The sequence below is a fragment of the Juglans regia genome, chromosome 13 (genome assembly GCF_001411555.2).
Source record: "Juglans regia cultivar Chandler chromosome 13, Walnut 2.0, whole genome shotgun sequence".
NCBI lineage: Eukaryota > Viridiplantae > Streptophyta > Magnoliopsida > Fagales > Juglandaceae > Juglans > Juglans regia.
In genome coordinates, this window is record NC_049913.1 from 38,263,896 (window position 1) to 38,286,813 (window position 22,918).

Consider the following 22,918-nt stretch of genomic DNA (forward strand, 5'->3'; position numbering starts at 1 on the left):
CATTTAAAAGTATAAAAAGAAATCATGTTCATAATACTAAGCATGTTTAAGTCCTTGGAAATATAATCGTCACTATATGTAAATAAAAACTATTAAAGATATTTAGTAAAATTCAAAATTGGTAGATAAAATTATAGGATATGGTATAAATAACTTGTTTTTTGGTCAATTAAGGGCTCGTTTGTTTTTAGAAATGAGATGAGATGAGATGAATTGAGATTAAAGTTAAAAAGTTGAATAAAATATTGTTAGAATATATTTTTTAATATTATTTTTGTTTTGAAATTTGAAAAAGTTGAATTGTTTATTTTATTTTGTGTGAAAATTTGAGAAAATTGTAATGATAAGGTAAGATGAGATGATGAGATGTTTCCTGAGAACAAACGAGGCCCAAGTAAATCTTGAACAACAAGAACGTCTAGTTATAGGCGCTTGGGCGAGTAGTGGTTACTGCAGTTAAGGAAGTAAAAAAGTGCATGCGGTTGATCACGCAAGGCGTTTGATCAAGCACCTACCCCTCGAACTTCCATTTCAATGTGTCGTCTAAATTTAACAAACTCAACTCGTGTTTAAATAAAAATTAAATGAATAAGACTTAACCACCGCGTTGGCCGTTTCAACTCAACTCGTTTACACTTCTAGACCCTAAGTCCAACAACTAGAATTCCACGTGTGAAATTCAACACGAATTTCCTTTTCTGATAAACTCGCATTTCTTTGTGCCAAATACATATCAAACCTGTAGGGGTTATGTGCCAAATACCAGCCCACCGTGGAAAAGTAGGAAAAAAAGGAAGAGAGAATATAGTCCGACTGTGAAGAGAAAATCAAACGAATCCATCCATTATGTCTTGACGGATCAAAGCAGGTCCGGTGATCCTTTCCTCAAAACTCCTTTGCATTCCAACTGTTACATAATACCATAACAGAGTACTTGAATTGCATTATTAAGCCAAATGATATACAGAAGATCCAAAAGTCTAGATCAATTGCACCTCCATGGTACTAGTTCTTGGTTAGATCAGAAGCATCCACCCAACTGCGAAAGATCATAGGAACAAAACAAAATCAATGCAAGTATCTAGTTGAAGAGTTGCTGGCTAAGAGGGATTGATCTTCTAAACCCAAGTGCCTGTACCTACTAATGAATGCTTAGATAATTTTTTTTTTCGATATTATAAATGCATTGCATAAAATCAAGTTGTCATAACAGGTTTTTTCCATCATATAATTTCCAGAAAATCTAATCAATCCAACACTCAATTAGGCAGGAATTTTTCCATAAAACATGGAGCTCAAAACAAAGTACCTCAGGGGTCTGTGGAAAACCCATTTAGACAAATTCTAAAGTTTAGAGGTCAGGATCAGATATGATCTATCCCAGATTCAAATATTTGAATTTTGATCAATTTCAGTATATATTTTGCTCACCAGAATAGCCTCTATCTCTTTTTCTGAGACTGGTGTTCGTTTTGGCTGAAGAGAAGCTTTCCCTCCCAAAGCAGCATTTGTGGGTGCTGCTGGAACATCTGACTTTGAAATGGTAATGTTACGAGCATCCCTACTTTGAGCTTGAGATGTAGAATCTGTGCATGGAAAATTATGGAAATCTGAAATAGAAATATTTGTAAACGCACACTAAGAAGAAAACTATCAAGGCAATAAAGCAAATCTGTACCTGAGATCGATTCAAGTAAATGCACTAGTGTAATAAAAAATTAAAAAAAAAGTGGGGAGAGACATCCCTTACCATGCCTTTAAATATGGTTAATCATTGAGAATACATCAGTGAACAAAAAATAAAAATAAAAGGTAGAACACTTGAAGTCACTGCTTAAAGCTTCACACAACCAAATATACTTTATCTGCTCAACCAAGAAACATAGCAGTATCCAAAATGTCATATATGCGTTAATCATGAAGCCATTTCCCATTTCCTCAGGATTTCATTTTAGTATATCATGTATCAAAATATATGGAACCATCTTGAATCCAACCTTTTGGGACCATCAAATCTACGAGTGAACAGCACTGCAGGGGGAAGAGGAAGATCTTCGTTTGTACAAAGATTGGAGGAACCCATACTAATATTTTTAGGGACGATTAAGTTAAATATGGATACAGGGCAGAGGCAATACACAGACCAACAGACTACACAAAACTACGTACATGTCATAATGCCTTGGTACACCATTGATGAAGCTCATCAAAATGAATAAACACAGGGTTTGAAAACTAGCCAGTATTATAAGTACCGGGTTTCAGCAGAGACATCTTGATCAAATTGTGGTCTGATATAGCGATAAGGTGCAACTTAAATAAAACAATACTAGATTAATTTATGAGCAAAAAGCCTCATCCCATTTCTTGGGATCAGCTACAAAACCTTCATCTGCTCATTATAGCATTACAAAACATTCTTCATGAGAAAACCCATATACCACATGATGAGGACATCTCCTATTAAATGTTTTATTTATTTTATTAATGTCTTGTCTATTTTATTTAGGGTTGTATTACCCTACTATTTAAAGACATTTTCTATTTTGTTATTTTATTAATGTGTTAGTTATTTCATTTAGGGTTTGTATTGCCCTACTATTTAAAGACATTTGAAGGAATATTGTAGACGGTTAATTTTGAATACAGAGTTGAGTGCTAGCCGCCCCCTTCCAGTCCCTCTTGCTTTCTTCTTCTTCCTCTCTTCTCTTCTCGTTCATTTCTCTTCTCTATTTCCTATTACTCTGTTACTACTTCCCCTTCTCACTTCTATCCTACATCACCACATCCTTGCCAAACTTACCTTCTGGTTTTTTAGCGCCCTCAGCCAAAGATTTATTGATGAATGCCATGGCCTTACCTCTCCTCAGGAGTGAAATCATTATCTATCTTACCCATATCTAAACAGTCTCAGTCAACATTTTGAGACAATTCCCCTATTAGTGGTCTATCTTTTAATTGATGCATCAAGCCATTGACATGAGTGAATTCTACGGTATTGTGAAATGATAAGCAGTCTTTTCTTGACCTTGTCCTCATAATGAGCCTTTATTGTCTTGCTTAGTCTTTGTGATGCCCAACTTATTGTACTAGCCCATACAACTGCAGCCATGAAGTCTATGCTAATGTCACACTTTCCTAAACTTATGGTGACCAAGCCCACAATCTCATCCATCTTTCTCCACCTCATCCCTTATTTGTGCTGAAACTAACTTGTCATCACAAAGGCGAGACATTGATAAGTAGGCTACGCAAATATGCTGCTGCAGCATCATAATATATGTCTTGTTATACCGCTTATATAGCTTCTATTCTTAAAAAATTGAATAAGCCTAAGGTGCACCACTCATGGTCATGATTCAGTGGTGCCTGGACTTTTGCACAGATATCTCAACCAATCTATTTACAGAAGACAGGTTAAAAAATGAAAAAACACCTTACCAGATTAAATCTGTTGAAGAACAAAAGGGAAGCCAAAAAGAACACATATAATGGAGAAGAAAATAGTTTGATTCATATAATTAAGCTCTGTACTATTCAGAAAGCTGTCAACGGTCAATGAGCCTCATTGCTCACAAGAGAACCAGCACGGCCTACATTTCTTTACCTTGTCTCCGTTATTGCTACATATAACTTCTCATAACTGAGTTAACTTGAGTAAATCCTTAATGAATCATATATTATTAGAACAGCTGTGAAACCCACTCTCTCAATGATACCATTGCTCCCGCATTTCTCTTCTCAAACCATGACCTTTCTGACCTTCTGTTATCCTTGTAATGCCCCACTGCAATACTAGAAGACCTAACATTCAATCTTGGGTGAGACTTCAAAAAAAGAAAAATGCCACCATTGGTTTTCACGAAATAGCTAAAAGACATCTCATTACACTTCTGCCCATCTCGGTTGCCAATCGCACATCCATCTCAATAGCTCATGATAAGCATACAATTGGAGAGAAAATTAACCAATCCGAGTTAAATATTTACGAAATTTACATTGATACCGTCTTTTTTCTTCCAAAATAAAAGCGAAATAATGATCTGTTGAATATACATAAAGCAAAAAAAGAAAAAGAAAAAGAAAAAGAAAAGAAACATGCAGTTTTTTTGCTAAATAAAAGCAACATGCACAAACCAAAGCAGGATTTCTGTTCAATCACTTCTAGCGAGAGAATTGTTGATAACAAATTAAAGTTACAGTAAGCATAGCAAAGAAGGAAAAAACATGAGACTTAAAAGAGAGAGAGAGACAGAGAGACCTGAAGCAAAGGATTTAGGGTGTCTTTGTGGGAATCTAATGCGGGGAATCCTCTTCAAGACATGTGCTTCTCCACCCATTATCGCCCTCTTCAACTGTACGTCTCTCTTTCTCTTTCTCTTTCTCTGATGCGATAGCAGAATTTGTTGTCTGGTTGTTCTTCGAGGAAGCCTGGTACATGGCAAAAATTTGCCCTTTACTCGTGATTAATTTTAGAGAAACGATTTACCATCTTTTTACAATTTTCTACCATCTTTAAATAAAATAATATTTTTAAAAATATTAATTTAATTTGATTTGTTGAATTTATTTATTTTTAAAAAAAATATTTTTATTGATAAATAGTAAATAAAATGTAAATGGGTTTGTAACTTTATCATTACTCTTAGGGTAGGTTTGGGGGGTGAGATGAGAATTTTGTGTTTTGTTTTGAAGTTTAAAATATTAAGTTTTAATATTATTATTGTTTTGGGATTTGAAAAAAATGTATTGGAATTTGAAAAAGTTGAATTGTTTATTATATTTTGTATGGAGATTTGAAAAAGGTGTAATGATGAGATGATAATTTTGTGTTTTGATTTTGGCCCCAAACCTGCCCTTAATCTTAGGAGTAGTTTTGCCAAAGGCCTGGTTGGCATAATTCCCATACTTCTATTTTAGAAATTTGGAGTTCGAAACACCTTCACTTAAATTAAAAAAAAAAAAAATAGGAGATATTTTTGAAACCATCCTTTCAACGTTGGTAAAGCAGCAAAGCTATTTTGGATAACATTTTTTTTTTTGAGATGTTGGATAATATTTGTTGTTTGATTTGTTTGGTCTTATCAATGTGACAATAAAAAATTCACGATACAAGAAAAATAATTAGACTTCATATCTAAAAAAAGCAAAAAGCCATATAATTTTTATGAAAATAATAATTCTTTTCTATCATTTTGAAAAAAACAAGGAAGATTTTCGTAAAATATTGAAGTTGAAGGTATTTGGACATAGACGGAATAAAACCTTCTAATTGACTCATAGCACCCAGACTCCCTCCCATTCATTCCCTTAAGTTAGAGATCTATATTTTCCTCTCCCCACATCACCTCTTTTGGTAGTGCATGCCATAGATCCCAAATTTGTGGTATGCCCTCACATATGACCGATATAGGAATTTTAGTTTCCAGTTAAAATCTATTCTGCCAAGGTACTCAAATGTGCTAAAAGCATTGTAACCCGCCATGTTCTCGAATGGATTGCGACTCCCTTTTTGCTGCTCCATTCGGGATGTTCTGGATTATCTCACTTTGGCTCCTTCGCAGCTTCATCCTAACACTTGGAGGATCCTTCTATCGTGTTGCATCGTATGGCGCTTGGTCTTGGAAACCGACGATGAGAACTTCCCCAACTTGACTGCCAAAGAGTTTTTTATACCCATGGGATATGGTGCCACGACGGTAATTTGTGTATTTCCCGCTCCTATACCAACTATTGAGTAGATTGCCTGGAATCCCGCTTTTCTTGTGTCAAAGACTAGTTTTAATTTTTTTTTTCATGTCGGGTCACGGTTGAGAATTCTCTACTGGTGAGGCTGACTGCTAAGAGTTTTCCATTTGAGCTGTATGGGGAGTTGTTCCATACGAAATGGTGTTTTCTTTGAATCTTTTCGACTGGGAGCAGACTCACTTAAAAAATGTCTATTCCTGAGTCGGACAACACTAGGAAGAAGTTTGTACTAACGCCTATTTTACTAGAGCTAATATTGATCTGTTGCATGTTAGCAGTCACCATTTGCTAAGGGAGCCATTCGCTTCCCGTGGCCCAAAAAGGCCTTTTGGCACTCCGTCGAAGGGGAAGGAGAAGAAACCTCGTATAGAGGATGAGCTGATCCGCGAATCGATGAGAGTTTGCGATCGTTCAGGGCCCGAGTAGGAGGCTTCCTTTCCATTTGGTGGCTCTAGCCACTTTCTACGGGCTCAATCATTATCGAGGGCTGGTGGATCAACTCGGCGTGAATCACCCAACCTGAACAACCTTGATGACTTCTTGGAACAAGCGGAAGCTAATTTGGCTATGGAGCTGGGTTTCGAATGCCCTTCGCCTAGTCTACGCTTGGCTCCATCACCTTCCTTGGTTCTGCATTCTACCCCGCTAGGTGATCAGGGGCTGATCGAGGCTTCTAGTCTGGACGAGGAGGAACTTGAAATGACTTTTACTCGGCCTTCCTTGAACCTATTTTGAGGGGTTCTCATGAACCCATTCTGGGCGTGCCATTTGAGGATATTGCAGAGATGCCCGCACCTTTGGAAGATAATGTCAGGACATGCGTGAAGACTTCTGGGGTGCCTTCCTACTTGCCTGTTGACCCCGCTTTATTCCCTCCATCATTTTCTAGTGGTGAAACCCCAACTCTTCCCTTTGACCCTAGGGGTTTGTCCCAAAACAATCCCTTGACCGTGGATTTGAGTGAGGAGAGGGTCTCGATACCTTCCTCACCCTTTAGTACCTTTTCAAAGTTAGAGGTTCCTTTGCCAGTGGCTATGGAGGAAACCATGCCACTGAATCCTCCGACAGGTGATGTAGAGCCTCTGGGTGAGCAAAGGTCCGACGCTCCTAGGAGTGTGAATCTTTTGCCTTGGACTCCTTCTCCTACTTCTTCCTACTAGCTTGGGCAGCTGGGAGGCTTGAGGTTGACCTCTCGGAGTGAGAGGCGTGGTTTCTTTGGATTGCCCGGGCCCTTGGAACCCATCCTTCTAGGTCTCGTCCTTCTAGATGTGGTTTGAGTGCTCACAACGTCAGTGTTGGATTTATTCATGAAACAATTGACAAGCTTGGAAGTTTCCTTTCCTCGATGAGCTTTCTCAATGCTCATCTTCAGTCTATTCTCCTTTATCATTCCTTTATTGACCAATTTGTGATGGCATGTTAGGGGATTGACTTCGTGGCTGCATAGATCATCGACGGTAAGGCTGAGCTGGAAGATGAGGTTTGAGTATTACGGTCTTTCACAGTCCAAGCTCATCGAGAGGTCACCAAACTGAGGGTAGAGAGGGATGAGGCGGAAGCCACCTTTGCTCATGTGGATGCTTACTCCCACTCATTAGAAAGGAGCATCTTTGCTTTCCGTGAGGATGCATCCTACCTTCGGAGTGATCTAGAAAAATCAAAGGAGAACATAATTGGCTGCTACCTTAAGGCTAAGCTGTTTGAAGATGAGCAAGATGCTGGGCGGGATCAGCTAGTCCGCTTGGAGGTAGAGTTGGAGGAGACTAAAGGAGTAATGTTGTGGGTATGTGGCCGTGGTGAATTGAGCAGAAGGGACCTATCGGTACTTAAGTACGGACCTTGACTGCCTCAAAGGCAAGATGGAGTGTCTTGATAGTCAGTATGTAGTCGCCAAGAGGGAGTGGGAGAAGGTGGAGGCCAAATTTGTCAAGATTAGTGACTCTTTGTTACGCACGAGGGGAAAGTCACCTCCCAAGACCAAAATATAGCTACTTTGAAATCCAAGCTGGTTTCTTCTAGGGAGGAATTGGTCTGACTTTCTTCCCAGTTGTTAGCGACAAAGGTAGTTCGCAACATGACTTGGGGCTACAGATACAAGTTGGGTTTGGAGACGTTGAGAGACCATTTGATGGAGAAACCTCAGACCGACTTGAATACTCTAGCCTTGAAGACTCTCAAGCCTGATCGCCAGTCACTTCAATTCCTTGACTCTCTGAGTAGGGATCTGATACCCATTTCCTTTCCTCTTCCTGCCCCAAATCGTTGATTTTTAGTTTTCCCTTTGTGATTGTATTGATGATGATGATTTTTTAGACCTTTTTTGTTGATCTGAACAATATTAATATGGATATGGTTTGAACAATATTAATATGGACGTGGTAACTTTTCCTGATCTCTGTGTGTGTACCTCACTTTGTTTATTTACTCGGGTTTCATTGAGTGTGAGTAACCTGAATAGTTTAGACCTTCACAACTTAGGCCTATCTAGTTTACTTGGTGGATGATACGAGCTCTCTTCTTTAGCTGCTGAGAAAGCGTTTGGGCGGGGGCGATTGAATTACCAATTAAAGTTGCCCCGACTTCCTTGTTGGCTGCTCAGTTCGGTGAGGAAGGGAACATTTTGGGGATGTGTCCCTTCTTCCAACCGCCATGTGAGTTTAGAGACACTCGACTTTATTGTGCTAGTCGGTGGGGAGATGCATGCTTAGGAGGAGTATCCCCTTTTGTGATTGCCACTTGAGTGTACACATGAGTGTAGGAACACTTAGCTTTGAGATCTAGGTGGAAGATGAGCTTGACCATACTAGGTGGCTAGGGGAGAACACCTTGAGATGCTCTACGTTCCACGGGCGCTGCAACTATTTTCCCTCGACATCCCTTAGCCAGTAAACTTCGGGTCAGTGGTAGGTCGTAACCACATACGGACCTTCCCATTTTGGTCTGAGCTTTCCTTCTTCTTGGGAGGTCATTCTGGCTTCCTTCAGGACTAGGTCTCCTACTTTGAGCAATCTAGGCCTCACTCTTCTATTGAAGTATTCTCTATTTTCCTCTTGTTGGTAGTCGTCCTTGTTTCTACTTCTTTGATTTCTTCTACTAAGTCCAAGTTCACACGTAATGTCTATTCATTCAGTCCTCTGTCGAATACTAGACTCTGTAGCTTGACATTCCTACATCCACTAGGGTCATTGCTTCAAATCAAAAAGTTAGGACGAGGGAGTTTCTTCTGTCGGGGTTTTGATGGTGGTTCGGTACGCCTTCAAAATTCCTGGGAGTTCTTACTCCCAAGCCCCCTTTTCGGCCGCCAGTCTATTCTTCAAGATCCCTACCAAAGTTTTATTAGTCGTTTTGACTTGCCCATTGGCTTAGGGGTGCCCCGGGGAGGCGTATCTGACCTTTATGCTTAGCTACGTGCACCAGTCTCGATAGTAATTAGAGTCGAGTTGTCGCACATTTTCCGTAATGATGACTCATGGTATGCTGAATCGGCATACCACAACCTTCTCTAGGAACCTAGTGATGCTGGCTGAAGTTATTGTTGTGAAGGGTTTCGTTTCTGCCCACTTTGTGAAGTAGTCTACCGCAACTACGATGAATTGTACATCTCCTTTTCCGAGGGCATATGTCCTACGATATCTAGTCCTCATTACGCGAAGGGTTGCAAAGATTTGATTGATGTTAGCTCCTCAAGCAGACAATGTGGAATTGACACTTCGCATGTCTTGACGAATTGTTCAACATCTTTGAGAGCCTGACACCAATCTGCTCTCATGACCTTTCCCGCCAAGATTCTTCTACCCGAGTGATTCCCGCACACTTTTTTGTGTATTTCAACCATCACGTACTGGGTTTCTTCCAGCGAGATACACCTTAGGAGGGAAAAGGACAATCCTCACTTGTATAATGTTCTAGTTAAGAGGGTGAATCGGGCCACCTTATTTTTCACCTTTCTTGCCTTTTCTTTTTCACTTGGCATCTCTCCAGTGTTTAAGAACTTGGTTATCTCACGTGTCCATTCGAGTATTCTAGCCCTACTTGTGAGACTTCAAGTCCAATGGTTAGAGTCTCCAATGTTTTGGTGAGCTGCGTCTTCCATACCTGATGCAACTTGTGCTAATCTATCTACCTTCTAATTGTCCTTTCGGTAAATTTAATGAAGTTTCAGAAACAGTCTCGCTCTTCCCATACTTGTTGTAAGTAGAGTGGGAGTCTTTTGCTTTTCGCCACATACTCCCCCTTCACTTGGTTCACCACCACTTGAAAGTCTGTCTTTACTTCCACTTCCATAGCACCTAGTGCCTTTACTATGGCGAGTCTCGCAAGTAAGGCTTCAGATTTTGCTCTGTTGTTGGTTTGAACTCGAGCCTAACCGAGTAATAGGCCTCTTCCCCAGAGTTTGATATTATGTATACACTTACACCTCCACCCTAGGGGCAAGACGAGTCGTTGACGTAGACTTGCTAGTGACTCCCGGTAGGCGGGGTGGGCACATCTTCGGGGGGATTAGTTAGCTTGACAACAAAATTCGCAAGGGCTTGCCCTTTAATGGTAATCTGAGGAAGATAGTCGATGTCGAACTCGCTGAGCTCAATTGACCAGCTTACCAAATTTTTTGATGTGTTTAGTCGTTGAAGCACTTTCTTAAGATGGGCTTTTGTTAGGACCTTTATTGGGTTTGCTTGGAAATAAGGTCTCAAACAGAGGGCAGCTACCACCAATGTAAATGCTAGTAGCTCCATTGGTGGGTATTTAGTTTCGGCCCCTTCAGCTGGTATAATAGACTAGCCTTTGTACCTTGTCTTCTTCTCATACCAACGCTACTGATATGGCTTCCGCCATGACAGACAGATAGATATAGGTACAAGGTTTTTCCTTGTACAATTTGACTCACGAGGAAGGATTCGATAGGTATTCTTTGAGCCGAGTGAACACTTCTTCACACTCTTTATAATTATTTTTCCATATAAGAAAAGTATCTATCATAACACACTTCAATATCTAGTTCTCTCTTTCTACAATATATTTATTATTTTCTTTGTTCATGACCGGTTTACAAAGCATATTGTACATATTATTTATCTTTCTATTTTTCAAACCATTTTACATTTTTATTTTCTTAAAGAAAACCTATTGATTATAAGAGAAACACATGCAAACTGTAATTTTTCCTTCTTCTAGGCTGAAAATCTAAAAAAGAAACTTTCTGAACATATAGATTAGTGGTCCGGCTAAATCATGTATAACGAGCACTGCATTAGCTTCTCTATTTTAAACTTAAAACCAACAGAAGCAACATCTTCGACTCAATATTCCAGAAAAATCAGAAACTGAAACAAAACAAAAGGGTAGCACACAAATATGCATACTTGTTGCCAAAAAAATTCATTTGATAACTATCAATTTCTAGAAGATTAGAGAGCTGTTTGCACACATTTTATAGAAGTTGAACAAAAACTAAACTCTTGTTCTTTCCTTTTTCTAAAATATTTATATGCAAACGATTCTTTTGAACTTTTATTTTACCTAAATTGGAGAGATGAGTTATGGTCAGGTTTGTATCCTAAGAATTGATGAAGGCCCATCATTAGAATGTGTGATTAAAAGCCCATAGAGTAATTAAAAGCCCATCCCCAAAAGAGTGCAAAATGCCAAAAAGGTCAAAGCCTATGCGCTTCTCTCTCTACCTCCCTCTCTCAAAGCCCACCCTCCAAAACATGTGCTTTACTACTCTTTATTAAAGAAAATTAATTGGATAGATATCGACCTTAATTCTTTTAGGATTACTTTTTTTCAAAAACATATGAATGAAATAAATTTCATTAAAAATAGTTGTAATAGTGTTGGTTTTATTCTCTATTATCTCATCTCAAATATTTATTATTTTTCAATCCGCTCCCAAGCACCTCTCTTCTTCTCTCAAGTACTTTGTCCAATCAGGAAAGTACAATTAAAAAAAAAAACAAAATAACTGCTATAAAGAGATGAGTTTTTTAAAACATGATTATTAGATCAAAGTAATAATTTGAAAATAAGATAAATAGGAAAAGAAGAAAGAAGATGAGTTTTGAAAAGAAAGAAATGAGAATGTTTATATAACGCAGCAAAGAAATATTAAGATTTACTCAATATCTAGGATGAAGTAGAGAAAGTGACATGCCTTATAAAATAAAACAGTGGTGAGCTTATAAAATATATCCCAATTACTATAATATCTACAATTCAGATTACTACAATATGTCTATCACTTGCAATTACATCAATCGAATTTCTGCATTATTGCGTATATATTGTATAGAAAAAGAAGATTGCGACTGCTTTGAAAGAAAAATTTAATTTTTTTTCATTTACAAAAACTAAAAGGATATTCCATGCTCCATGATGGAGAGGACCTCCGCTAATAATGTAGATTGAGATTATCGATCTAAACTAAAATGAAGAAAAGTCATGACGTTGATGGTCAAGTTATTAAATTTGAAAAGACGTGCATTGATAAATTAAGTAGTCGATAGACATGAAAAAGGTGTCAATTGACTTGAAAAATCAACACCAATAGTACTAAAGCATGCTTTCTATAACCTATCGATATCTAAGAAATTCCTAAGAAACTGTTGTGATTTATAAGGGTGCGTAAACAAATTGAATTTGTACGTGCATGGTTAGACTCTAGAAGTGGTGGATGATCTAATTTTATTCAAACACAACTTGAGTTTACAATCAAGTTACATTTTATGTTTAGGAATAATTTATTTAGTTCTTGTTGTTTGCAGTCCCTAAAAGAAAAGTACCATGGGGTAACAATCTCCTTGTTGTATATCGTTCATAACATTATAAAAACATCATCCAAGAGTTTGAAATCCTCAAAAAAGTAAAAAGAATACAAAAGAGTTTTTACTTTATACAATCTCATCTGCATAATAAGTTATTTTTGTGAAGGCTACATGTCCTATCAATTGTCGAAATCCTCCTCGACCACTACTGCAGATGAATGTTTCATGATGCTCATACAATTTCATTCTTTTACGCCCTACTTGTTAATTATATTTTGTGTTCAAATTTTGTATTAACTTACACATCATCATTCTTACCTAACCTCTAGTATTTTATGTGAGCACATATTATATATAATGCTATGCGTTGATCATTATCAATTATGATAGTCGACATGAATCTATGTGAGGTCTAAATTAAACAATTCGTTAGGAGATAAGTCTTTTATGTGGGTCATCTTTTCTGACGTTGATTAGAACTTAAATTGATCTATCAACAAAAATATCGATAGGCTTCAGTGCAAGTAGTCTATTGGAATAACGCTGTGATCTTTTTAATGTTAAGGAGCCCATCTTCTATATATGGGACATTGATTATGTGGCCTACAAATTCTTACCAATCCGGTTTCTGCATTGTTATTATCTCTTTCACTATCAAGGGCATGTCTTTTACATATATAGTGGTTGAGCCCATCTTCAATGGGACGTTGATTGTGTGGTCTACCACTTGCAATATTTACACTAATAAGATTTCAACATTGCGTATGTATTGGGATGGAAAAAGAAGATTGTGACTACTTTGGTTCTTGTTTAAAAGAAAAATATAATTGCTTTTCATTGACAAAAAAAAAAAAAGATATTCCAAAAATTAAAACATATATATTGGGTTAGAAAAAATGAAAAAAGATGATTGAGACTGCTTTGGTTGTTTTCTTTTTCTTCTTGATCTTCTTCTTCTTTTTTATTTTATTTTATTTTTATCAAACATATAAATATATAGTTTTTCATTTACAAAAAGTATATAAATATTCCAAAAATTAAGACGTTTATCTACAAATAATTTTAAAACAAATTCTTATATATGCTCTAATTTTTTAGGACTAACAAAAGATCATGTGCTAGCTAGATAAAATATTTTCCAATTTGCATTTTAGTAAGGATTCTAAGAACTAATTCAAACCTGCATATCTCCATAGCAATTTATAAATGTGAGACCCACTTGCATGTTAGACCTTGACATGCCAATAATGTGAATTGGAATTATCTAAACCACATACATCAATAAAGAAAAGTCATCATAACGTGATGATCAAGTCATTGAATTTGAAAAGTCATACACTTGATTAATTAAGCAAGCCGTGGGCTTGAAGAAGATCGATGTCCGGCCATTGATTAGAAAAATCAGCACCAGTATTAATGGAGCATGGTTTCAAACAACATGAAACTAATATTTGAGTTTGTATGAGTTGATTTGAGCTTTAAACGAGTTGTGCCGACTAATTATCGATCATGACTTTACATTTACGACAGAACCATTTAGTAAATGAATTAAATTAACTTTAATAGCCAGCTTATGTTCATCTGGTGGTTTTGAAATGGGCTAGTTTCCTTTATATTATATTTATTAGCAATTGAGCACATTAATTAGTTAAATACTAGCTAGCTAGGCCGAGGCTCTCTAAGATTCGCCAGGTTTATTCCAAAATCTTCTTCAATAGATCAAAGATCAAGTGGTATAGCATATAGAAAAATTTACCGAATGATATAAAGGAATTACGATTTCAAAGCCTAATATATAGATAACGCCATAAAATAATCGCACTGATCGTGATTGTCATCTTTTCTGCTGAGATAGTCTTGAATTTCTTACATACGCGATTTGCCTTGATCAGCTAGTGGTGGATGATCAAATTTTATTTGTAAACACAAGTCGAGTTAGAATTTTTTATCATCTTATTTATGTTTAAGAACAGTTTATTTTTTTGAGTGAGTTTGAACTTATTCACAAGTTATATACTAAAATCATCTCAACCATCTCATCTCATCTCATTATTACAAATTTTTTAAATTTTCATACAAAATATAATAAATAATTTAACTTTTTCAAATTGTAAAACAATAATAATATTAAAAAATAATATTAAAGTAATATTTTATTCAACTTTCAACTTTTATCTAAAACTATCTCATCTTATTTCATTATCCAAATTCCACCGGCCTTATATGTTTATCTAAAAATTTTGACCAATATTAAGGTTTAGTAAATTTCTTTTATATGGTTAAATACTAGCTAGGCTGAGGCTCTAACGTTCGCCAGGTTTATTTATTCCAAAATCTTCTTCAAAAGAAAAGATCAAGCGCTATAGCCTATAGAAAAACTTACTGAATGATATATATAAGGAATTACAATTTCATGAAAACAATATAGTACCGCACATTAATGAAGTTGCAATTGAATTGCGCGCACTGAAAACTTCTTGGAAAATCCAATTGCAATTGTAAGCTGGACTACGTAATAATTAAGAAAAATAATAAACATACATAACTTTTTATAACATTTTATACAATAATATTTAAAAAAAAAAGTAATTTTTGTAAATTAACTTGTAAAAATAACATAATTTTATTAAAATACTATTATATTATAATATATATTATAAAATATATTACGTGGATATCATTACTCTATAATCGACCTATCAAACACGGGATACATGGTTGCATTGCCTTTGACTCATATTTATGTCTTCCAAACTACTAGATTTTATTTAAAACAAATATGATCATATCGTGTTCATATAAAAGAAACAACCTTGAATCCCTTTACATCGCAAAATCAAAAGTAATAATGGTTAACTACAACAAGATTTCAAAACAAACTCTAAATAATTTTACTTAATCTAATTCTGGGATAACCTCCAACTCATGACCTAAACGCGTGGTAGGCTTCTGTGCTTGGATTCTTGTAGGGCTTGAGGAGGCAAAAGGATTAGGAGGCATGACTAATTTATCTCCTCCTTCCAACATTTGAACTACAAGTTTCATGGAAGGGCGATCCATTGGGTGCCATTGTATGCACCAGAGTCCCACAATTGCAAGTTTCTCTACAATTTTTGTATCTCCATCATCTTCGATAAAGACTCTTAGCTCTTCTTTTTGGTCTAAAAGATTATAAATCCATTCTGGAAAGTAGACCTTGCTAGTGTCAACATTTCTCTTCCCTCCAACAATTTCAAGTAACAACATTCCGAAACTATAAACATCTGCTTTATGAGACACATTCCCAAAGTTCCTAGAGAACACTTCGGGTGCAATGTACCCCATGGTCCCCCTGCCTGTAGTCATAGATACTACACTCTGATCCTTGGAACACAATTTTGCAAGACCAAAATCAGAAATTTTTGGATTAAAGTTATCGTCAAGCAAAACATTGTGGGGTTTGATGTCAAAATGGAGGATTTGGTGGTCACATCCTTGGTGAAGATATTCAATTCCTTTTGCAACTCCGATAGCAATATCTTGCAACTTGTTCCATCCAAGAAAACGGTTCTTGACATTCGCTGAAAATATGAACTTCTCTAGGGAGTAATTTGATAAAAACTCATAAACTAGTGCTCGCCTAAATCCATCAGCACAAAAGCCAACAAGGCGAACCACATTAACATGGTGAATTCTACCCATTATTCCCACTTCATTTATGAATTCTTCACCATTTTCCTTGGAACTGTTGTTCAGGATCTTTACGGCAACATGAATTTGATTGGAAAGTTTTCCTTTGAATACTGTACCGTATGCTCCTTGGCCCAACTTGTCAGCAAATTGATTTGTAATCTTTTTAATATCAGCATACGAGTATCTCGTTGGCTTGAAATTTCTATAATCCTCCAAGAACTTTTCAATCTTTGCCCGATATTCTTTTTCTACCATATAATTAATATAGGCACGTTGGAGAGCAAAGACCACCAGTAGTACAAGAAATGAACCCATGACGGCACCTGCATATTGAACAATCGTGAGTGATCAAGAAGTCCCATATCTCATGATCTTGCCCCATGATGAAAATGTCATATAGCCAAGGGACAACTTACCAGCAGTGACTAGTTTTGTTTCTTTTTTTGTGACTAGTTTTGTTGATGTACCTGCGAAATGTTTTAACATATCAGATTCTCATCATGCTTATGATCATTACAAAACAGAGAGAACATATCAAATTCTCATCATGCTTATGACTAGTTTCGTATTTCACAACCGGCATCGTTTTTTTATTTATTTATTATTGTTTTCTAAATTAGTTTTCTAATTCCAAATTTTAGGAATAACATTAAACATGATAAAACCCTTCAATATATGTGTGTGTGTGTGTGTGTGTATATATATATATATTATATTTAATTTCATATTTCTTTGGTGCAAAATTAAAATTTCGTTAATGCAGAAAATTCGCCGCTGCTGTCTCTGCAGAAGAGCCTTTGTAAGCTAGGCATTAATAAAAGTGAGAATAAATTGAGTGCAAAGTTGTCAATTAGATGAAATAGGATGTTTACCTTTCGCTTCATCTGGTGGTATGTACCAATTCATGTAAATAGTTGGGTCATCCTTGGATACCAAATAACGTCGTGGAATCGATCTAACGTTATAAGTCCTTATGCAAGGGGGTGAGGGAAAGCGGGTGATGGAATCTTCATAAGCCAAGGCATGAACTTGGTGGGTAGGGCCACTAAGACAAGAGATCCGAGTAGTACTGTATTGATCATCTTCTTCTGTTGTTTTTTTACGGGAACAATTGAAAATGGCATGGTCAGGTAAAGGGTAATCTTGATCTGTTATGAACTGGAAACGCGAGGAAGATAAATTGAGATGCCGAATATCTCTTGGAAAGCAACGATCAGGATGATACGATTGGATTCTCCGAGATTTGTAGTCAATGTTTTCGACAAACAGTTTTACTGAATCCGGTAGGTCGAGCACCGTTTGGTTTTTATCAGTGCAGGATAGAAGAAACCCAGGAAGGCCACAGTGGTCTGGGTGTCGGTCTTTAAGTCGGAAAGGAAATCGGACGGCTGGGCCGTGGCGTCCACACCGTAATGAAACACACTCATGATTTCGGGCTTGTACGTGGGCGGGTAAGATGAAAATTACGACAAACAAGAAGAAGTAGGAGATGATCATCATTGCCATTTCTTATAAGCAAATATTTTGTATCTGTTTAATTTATGGAAGGTTGGTTTCTCAGGCTTATTATTGGTCTAGTAGTGGGAGTCAGATATAGTGTCAATTTGATGGATGCGAATAATGATATATAAGAGATATTTTATAACAAACAGAAAGAAAGACTCACATTTTTATGTGACGCATGTGCTTACGCCTAAGTATACGTACACCTATATATTACAGCGGTGGATACTTTACCGTCTCTCATAAATTCATAATCCCCTTCCCTGGTTCTCTCTCTCTCTCTCTCTCTCAATGACGAGAGGTGTCATGTCCCTCCCTGCAGGACTCACCGCCGTTATTGTTCTACTACTGCTAGTCCATCAAACTTGCGGCGCTAAGGACAGTGATCACTGTGCTACTTCCTGCGGCAATATCCACAACATAAGTTATCCGTTTCGATTGAAAGACCAGCCAGCAAACTGCGGCCTCCCAAGGTATGAACTGTCATGTGAGGACAATCAAACTGTGCTATACTTATTTGCCGGAAAATATTACGTACAGGAAATCGATTACACTAATGAAACAATACGAGTTGTGGACTCGGGTATTCAGAAGGATAATTACTCCTCTATCCCACGTTATTTTCTTAATTACGATATTAGTTTTGCAACCGATGTTCCTACATGTTATCTGTCAACGCGTCTGAACACGAGTGCAGTGGTTTTTTTGATGTGTGAAAAACCAATGAATATTCCTGGGATCTATCTGAACAATTTATCTACTTGCATTGAGAGTGGAGTGTTTTCTTCAAACTCTCCTAATTGGACCCAATCCAAGCTGGGGTTTGCTTATGTTACATATGGCTGGACGAAAGCAAGTGATATTGTGGATGAATCGTGCCAAGTGGAGCAGATTTTTTGGACATCGAACCAAGGCCTATTACCAGATCATGATGATCAAAGAAACTTTTCCTGTACAGACTACCACGACATATTGGCCTATGGTTTTCAGCTTAGGTTCGGTGTCTATTGTATGAATAAGTGTGGCAAAATGGTTCTTTGCAGCGACGTCGGATCATCATGTATTGGTGAGTAAAGAATGCATACGTACTGCTCCAATTTCTAATCCAATATTATTTTATATGTTGAAATACACAACGAAGCTAACATTTGTGTGTAGAAAAGGGAAAGAGAGAGAGTAATAGTAGCTATAAATAATAACAAGTACTTAAATATTATTAATATTGATTGAAGTTTCGAAACGCGGCTAACGTTATTCCTTGTTTTTTTTCATTTTTGTCAAACCAGGACTCCCTAAAGAACTATTTTGGCTATACAAAGGTGAGTTTTTTTTTTTATCTCTCTAGGTCTATATAAATTTAGTTTCACATTATATATAATCGCTTTGATCATGTTTAGTTGATTTCTAATTTATAAGGTACTATATATATGTAACATCTATATATTCTTTTCTTTGTCAAATTAACAGGATTTCGCGGCATACTACGTACTTTATACAAGGGTGAGGTTATTCTCTTTCTCAAAAAAATATTTGAATCATATGTGATATATATTACGATCGAATTACACTACAATAAAACATAATTTTCTTAAGAAATTAATTGGCTTAGAATGAATAATTTTCTTATTAGTTAATTATCCAATTTATTAATTAAATCATTCCATAGACTCTTAAAATTAATTATTTAAGTCAGCTTTTCACTTATTAATAAGTTTTTTTTGTCATCGTAGCTATTGACGAAAAGTTTATACCACAGACATACCACGGTAAGAATCCATAAGTCTCTTTAATTTATTTTCTCTATTATTTTTCTTCTTCAGTTTATCATTCTTTTTTAATCTTTTCATTTTTTAAGATACAAGTGAGTGAATCATATATATACGACAAGGAAAGAAAAAAAAAAAAAAACTGTACAAAATGATCAGGACGCAGCCAATAATGAAAAAACATACTGTACTGACACATGATGTCCATGATTAAAAACAGTTACAAAAATAAACTGAATCCCTTGCCGTATCATTCATATATAGCGTTAATAATGTTAAGCGTGATATATATTAAGCAGTTCCAGCACTTAGAAATTGGAGACACTTATTTTATTGACATGACTTTCATAAAAAGTATAACAAATAATGCTATTAATTAATGACACTACTTTTAATGGAAAGCTGATTGATTATGTGAGTTTCCAAACGCCTCATGATCATGTTATTGTTTTCTTCACCAATATTGCAGGAGATGATGTCCGTTATTGGATCGACAGTTTTTTATATTCCCGTGACAGAGGTGAGGTTTCTATCTATAATTTAAAATCATGTTGTTTGAAGGATATTATAATATGATTGAAAGGCATGATCACATGAATTAATGACCTAGAAGAATTGGATGGGTTGTGTCCTATATATATATATGATGATTATCCAAGTAGAGGATAATAACCGAAGTGTCTACCCAATGATGGATCTGATCTTGCTTTTGTATTCAAAACCTCTTAATTTATAACAAGCCTCGATTATGAGCCACAAGATAGCTCAAGAACGTCGACAATCTGGCATAAATAGAATCGAGCTCAACTCAATTTAAAGCTAGCGGCCTAGATATTTAAATCTAGAGGTTTTAGTTTATTATTATTATTATTTTTTATTTATTAATTGTTTTATATATATATATATATATATATATATATATAGGGGCGGCTCAATACAAATTGAGGCTTAAGACGAAATTTAAGTAAGTCATTTGTAATTATAATACAATAAAATATAAATTATTATATGAAATATTTTCAAAATTTTCAATAAAATAAGATTTTATTTAAAATCTTTAAATATAGTTTTTGTGAATTTATATTTACAATAACAACTTAAAATAAGGTCTCAATTCAGATTTTGTGCCTCAATTTAGCAAAATCTTAAAAAAATTATTTAAAATATAAATAATTCATTCATGTATTACTTATTAAAAAAAGAAATTCATTGTATTAAATATTTAATTTAGTATTATGGGGCCTTGCACACAGTGAAAACTATAAAAATTATTTAAAATTTTATTTAATGAAATGGTTTTTGTTTTTATTTTTATTTTTAAAAAAAATTAAAAACAAACACCTCATTTTTTATTTTTTGGGGGTCTTACATAGGATGGAGCTTTAGAAAATGGCCTCAATGACCTTATCATTGAGCCGACCCTATATATATATATAAATATATATTATATATATTATATTATATTCATGTCAGTTATTTCTTTATTTCTTATCCGGCATATTATATAGCCCTGGGCCGGGACACTTATTTATGCAATTTTCTTACGCCTTGAACTTAAATTTGTCCAAGTCTCTTGATTACTTAGTTTATCCTTTCATATTCATGCAGAACTTTCAGTCCAACTAATGATCATTCTCATCGACTTCGGTAAGAACCTGCACCTTGCCTTTGGTCTTCATTATTATTTTTTTTAATTTTTTAACTACATTTTTAGCACATCATTCTTTAGGCTATGAAGAATAAAAATAAACGCAATGGAAAACATTAATGAGTTTTTGACAGAAAAAAAACTAATAGTTACTATGCTTAATTTGTTACAAGATCAATTTTTGACAGTTGTGCACCTATTGATCATTACTTCTCTTATATATGATCTATTTCGATGATACCATACCATATATATATAGGACTATTCCATGGAGCAAAAGTTATCTTGGCGACTCCATTTGTGCTTGCATTCTTGATATATAAGTGGCGTAGGAGACATTTATCAATGTATAATGCTGTTGAAGAATTTTTGCAAAAACACAATGACCTCATGCCAATAAGGTACTCTTACTCAGAAGTAAAGAAGATGACCAAAGGTTTTAAGAATAAACTGGGTGAAGGTGGTTATGGCACTGTCTTTAAAGGAACACTTCGAAGTGGCCGACATGTAGCTGTAAAAATGTTAGGAAAGTCTAAAGCTAATGGCCAAGAATTTATCAGCGAAGTTGCTACCATTGGAACGATTCACCATATTAATATAGTGCAACTCATTGGCTTTTGCGTTGAAGGATCAAAGCGTGCTCTTGTGTATGAATTCATGTCCAACGGATCTCTCAATAAATACATTTTTTCACATGAAGGAAGTATTCTTCTAAGCTTTGAAAAAATGCATGACATTGCTCTTGGAGTAGCTCGTGGCATTAAATATTTACACGAAGGTTGTGAAAAGCAAATTTTGCATTTCGATATCAAGCCTCACAACATTCTTCTCGACGAGAATTTTACACCTAAGGTCTCAGACTTTGGCTTGGCAAGACTTTTTTCAGCAGATGATAGCGTTGTTTCTTTGACTGCTGTAAGGGGGACATTAGGATACATGGCTCCTGAGTTGTGCTATCAGAATATTGGGGGCATCTCATACAAAGCCGATGTTTATAGTTTTGGAATGTTATTGATGGACATGACAGGTAGACGAAGGAACTTGAATACATTTGCAGATCAATCTAGTGAAACCTACTTCCCTACTTGTGTCTATGACGAATTGCACAATGAAAATGGCATAGAAATAGAAGATGCCACAGAGGACGAAAAGAAAATGACTAAGAAGATGATCATAGTTGCATTATGGTGTATACAAATGAAGCCTAATGATCGTCCTTCAATGAAAAAAGTCATAGAAATGCTTGAAGAAGACATTGAATGTTTACAAATACCTTCGAAGCCTTTCTTGTCATTATCAGAGAGATACATACAACCGGACATTGAGGAAAGTTCATATCAGTCTTGGTCATCAATTCAATCAAGCGAATCAAGTCAATATACACAATCGCCAATGCAATTTAAATGATATGTCAGTTTGTTGATTTGCCTGCATAAAAAAGCTAGTCGCCCTAACCAAGGATGGCAATCTCTCATACTTGATAGCTCAAAGGTTCTTCATATTATTATATATGTAACAAATAAGTGCATGTTAGCTTTCCTTCATCCTATCGTCATTTATTTCTGAATTCAATTTGCTTATGCTAAACTATTGAATGGGATTTTAGTTAATCTTCGACAAGGTATGGCGTTAATATTCAATTCTCATTGGTTGTCTCCACTAACTTGTTGAATTTTGCATATTCTATGGGACCAATCAATATAATTTAGTCGCGCTTATATAAATGCATGTGTAGACTAATTTTGGGCTATCTAAGTATACTAGCGTATCATAGAACAACTATTATTAAGAGAGTTAGATGCAATCACCTCACAGCT

General features: G+C 35.8%; 3 protein-coding genes across 5 annotated transcripts; 1 reads left to right on the plus strand and 2 right to left on the minus strand.

Moving 5' to 3' along the window:
* Positions 1 to 671: 671 nt before the first annotated feature.
* Positions 672 to 4,465, minus strand: LOC109013215. Of its 2 annotated transcripts, none has more exons than XM_018995227.2 (3): positions 4,262 to 4,465; positions 1,432 to 1,610; positions 672 to 1,039 (listed from the first exon to the last, which is right to left on the minus strand). In XM_018995227.2, exons 1-3 carry the CDS (start codon positions 4,338 to 4,340, stop codon positions 1,022 to 1,024), a joined length of 276 nt encoding a protein of 91 aa, XP_018850772.1. In that variant the 5' UTR covers positions 4,341 to 4,465; the 3' UTR covers positions 672 to 1,021. The 2 variants fall into 2 exon arrangements, with proteins under 2 accessions (XP_018850772.1, XP_018850773.1); XM_018995228.2 differs by having other exon boundaries at positions 1,432 to 1,586; positions 4,262 to 4,459.
* A 10,862-nt stretch (positions 4,466 to 15,327) lies between these two features.
* LOC108984497 (rust resistance kinase Lr10-like) lies at positions 15,328 to 17,773 on the minus strand. 2 transcript variants are annotated; one of them, XM_018956480.2, is made up of 3 exons: positions 17,057 to 17,773; positions 16,629 to 16,651; positions 15,328 to 16,511 (listed from the first exon to the last, which is right to left on the minus strand). In XM_018956480.2, exons 1-3 carry the CDS (start codon positions 17,688 to 17,690, stop codon positions 15,408 to 15,410), a joined length of 1,761 nt encoding a protein of 586 aa, XP_018812025.2. In that variant the 5' UTR covers positions 17,691 to 17,773; the 3' UTR covers positions 15,328 to 15,407. The 2 variants fall into 2 exon arrangements, with proteins under 2 accessions (XP_018812025.2, XP_018812024.2); XM_018956479.2 differs by having other exon boundaries at positions 15,328 to 16,507; positions 16,601 to 16,651.
* Positions 17,774 to 17,910: 137 nt separating this feature from the next.
* On the plus strand, positions 17,911 to 22,715 carry LOC108984496 (G-type lectin S-receptor-like serine/threonine-protein kinase At5g24080). The gene is made up of 7 exons (XM_018956478.2): positions 17,911 to 18,753; positions 18,974 to 19,006; positions 19,155 to 19,187; positions 19,418 to 19,453; positions 19,923 to 19,973; positions 21,062 to 21,100; positions 21,361 to 22,715. Exons 1-7 carry the CDS (start codon positions 17,979 to 17,981, stop codon positions 22,506 to 22,508), a joined length of 2,115 nt encoding a protein of 704 aa, XP_018812023.1. The 5' UTR covers positions 17,911 to 17,978; the 3' UTR covers positions 22,509 to 22,715.
* The last annotated feature ends 203 nt before the right edge of the window (positions 22,716 to 22,918 follow it).

Coding starts and splice junctions, on each gene's coding strand:
- LOC109013215 (XM_018995227.2), bottom strand. CDS start 4,340: ATGGGTGGAGAAGCACATGTCTTGAAGAGGATTCCCCGCATTAGATTC. Junction 1,611..4,261: donor CCCTAAATCCTTTGCTTCAG/GTCTCTCTGTCT, acceptor TTTCTATTTCAG/ATTTCCATAATTTTCCATGC.
- LOC108984497 (XM_018956479.2), bottom strand. CDS start 17,690: ATGGCAATGATGATCATCTCCTACTTCTTCTTGTTTGTCGTAATTTTC. Junction 16,652..17,056: donor ACCACCAGATGAAGCGAAAG/GTAAACATCCTA, acceptor AACATTTCGCAG/GTACATCAACAAAACTAGTC. Junction 16,508..16,600: donor AACAAAACTAGTCACTGCTG/GTAAGTTGTCCC, acceptor TTCAATATGCAG/GTGCCGTCATGGGTTCATTT.
- LOC108984496 (XM_018956478.2), top strand. CDS start 17,979: ATGACGAGAGGTGTCATGTCCCTCCCTGCAGGACTCACCGCCGTTATT. Junction 18,754..18,973: donor CGTCGGATCATCATGTATTG/GTGAGTAAAGAA, acceptor TTGTCAAACCAG/GACTCCCTAAAGAACTATTT. Junction 19,007..19,154: donor ACTATTTTGGCTATACAAAG/GTGAGTTTTTTT, acceptor TCAAATTAACAG/GATTTCGCGGCATACTACGT.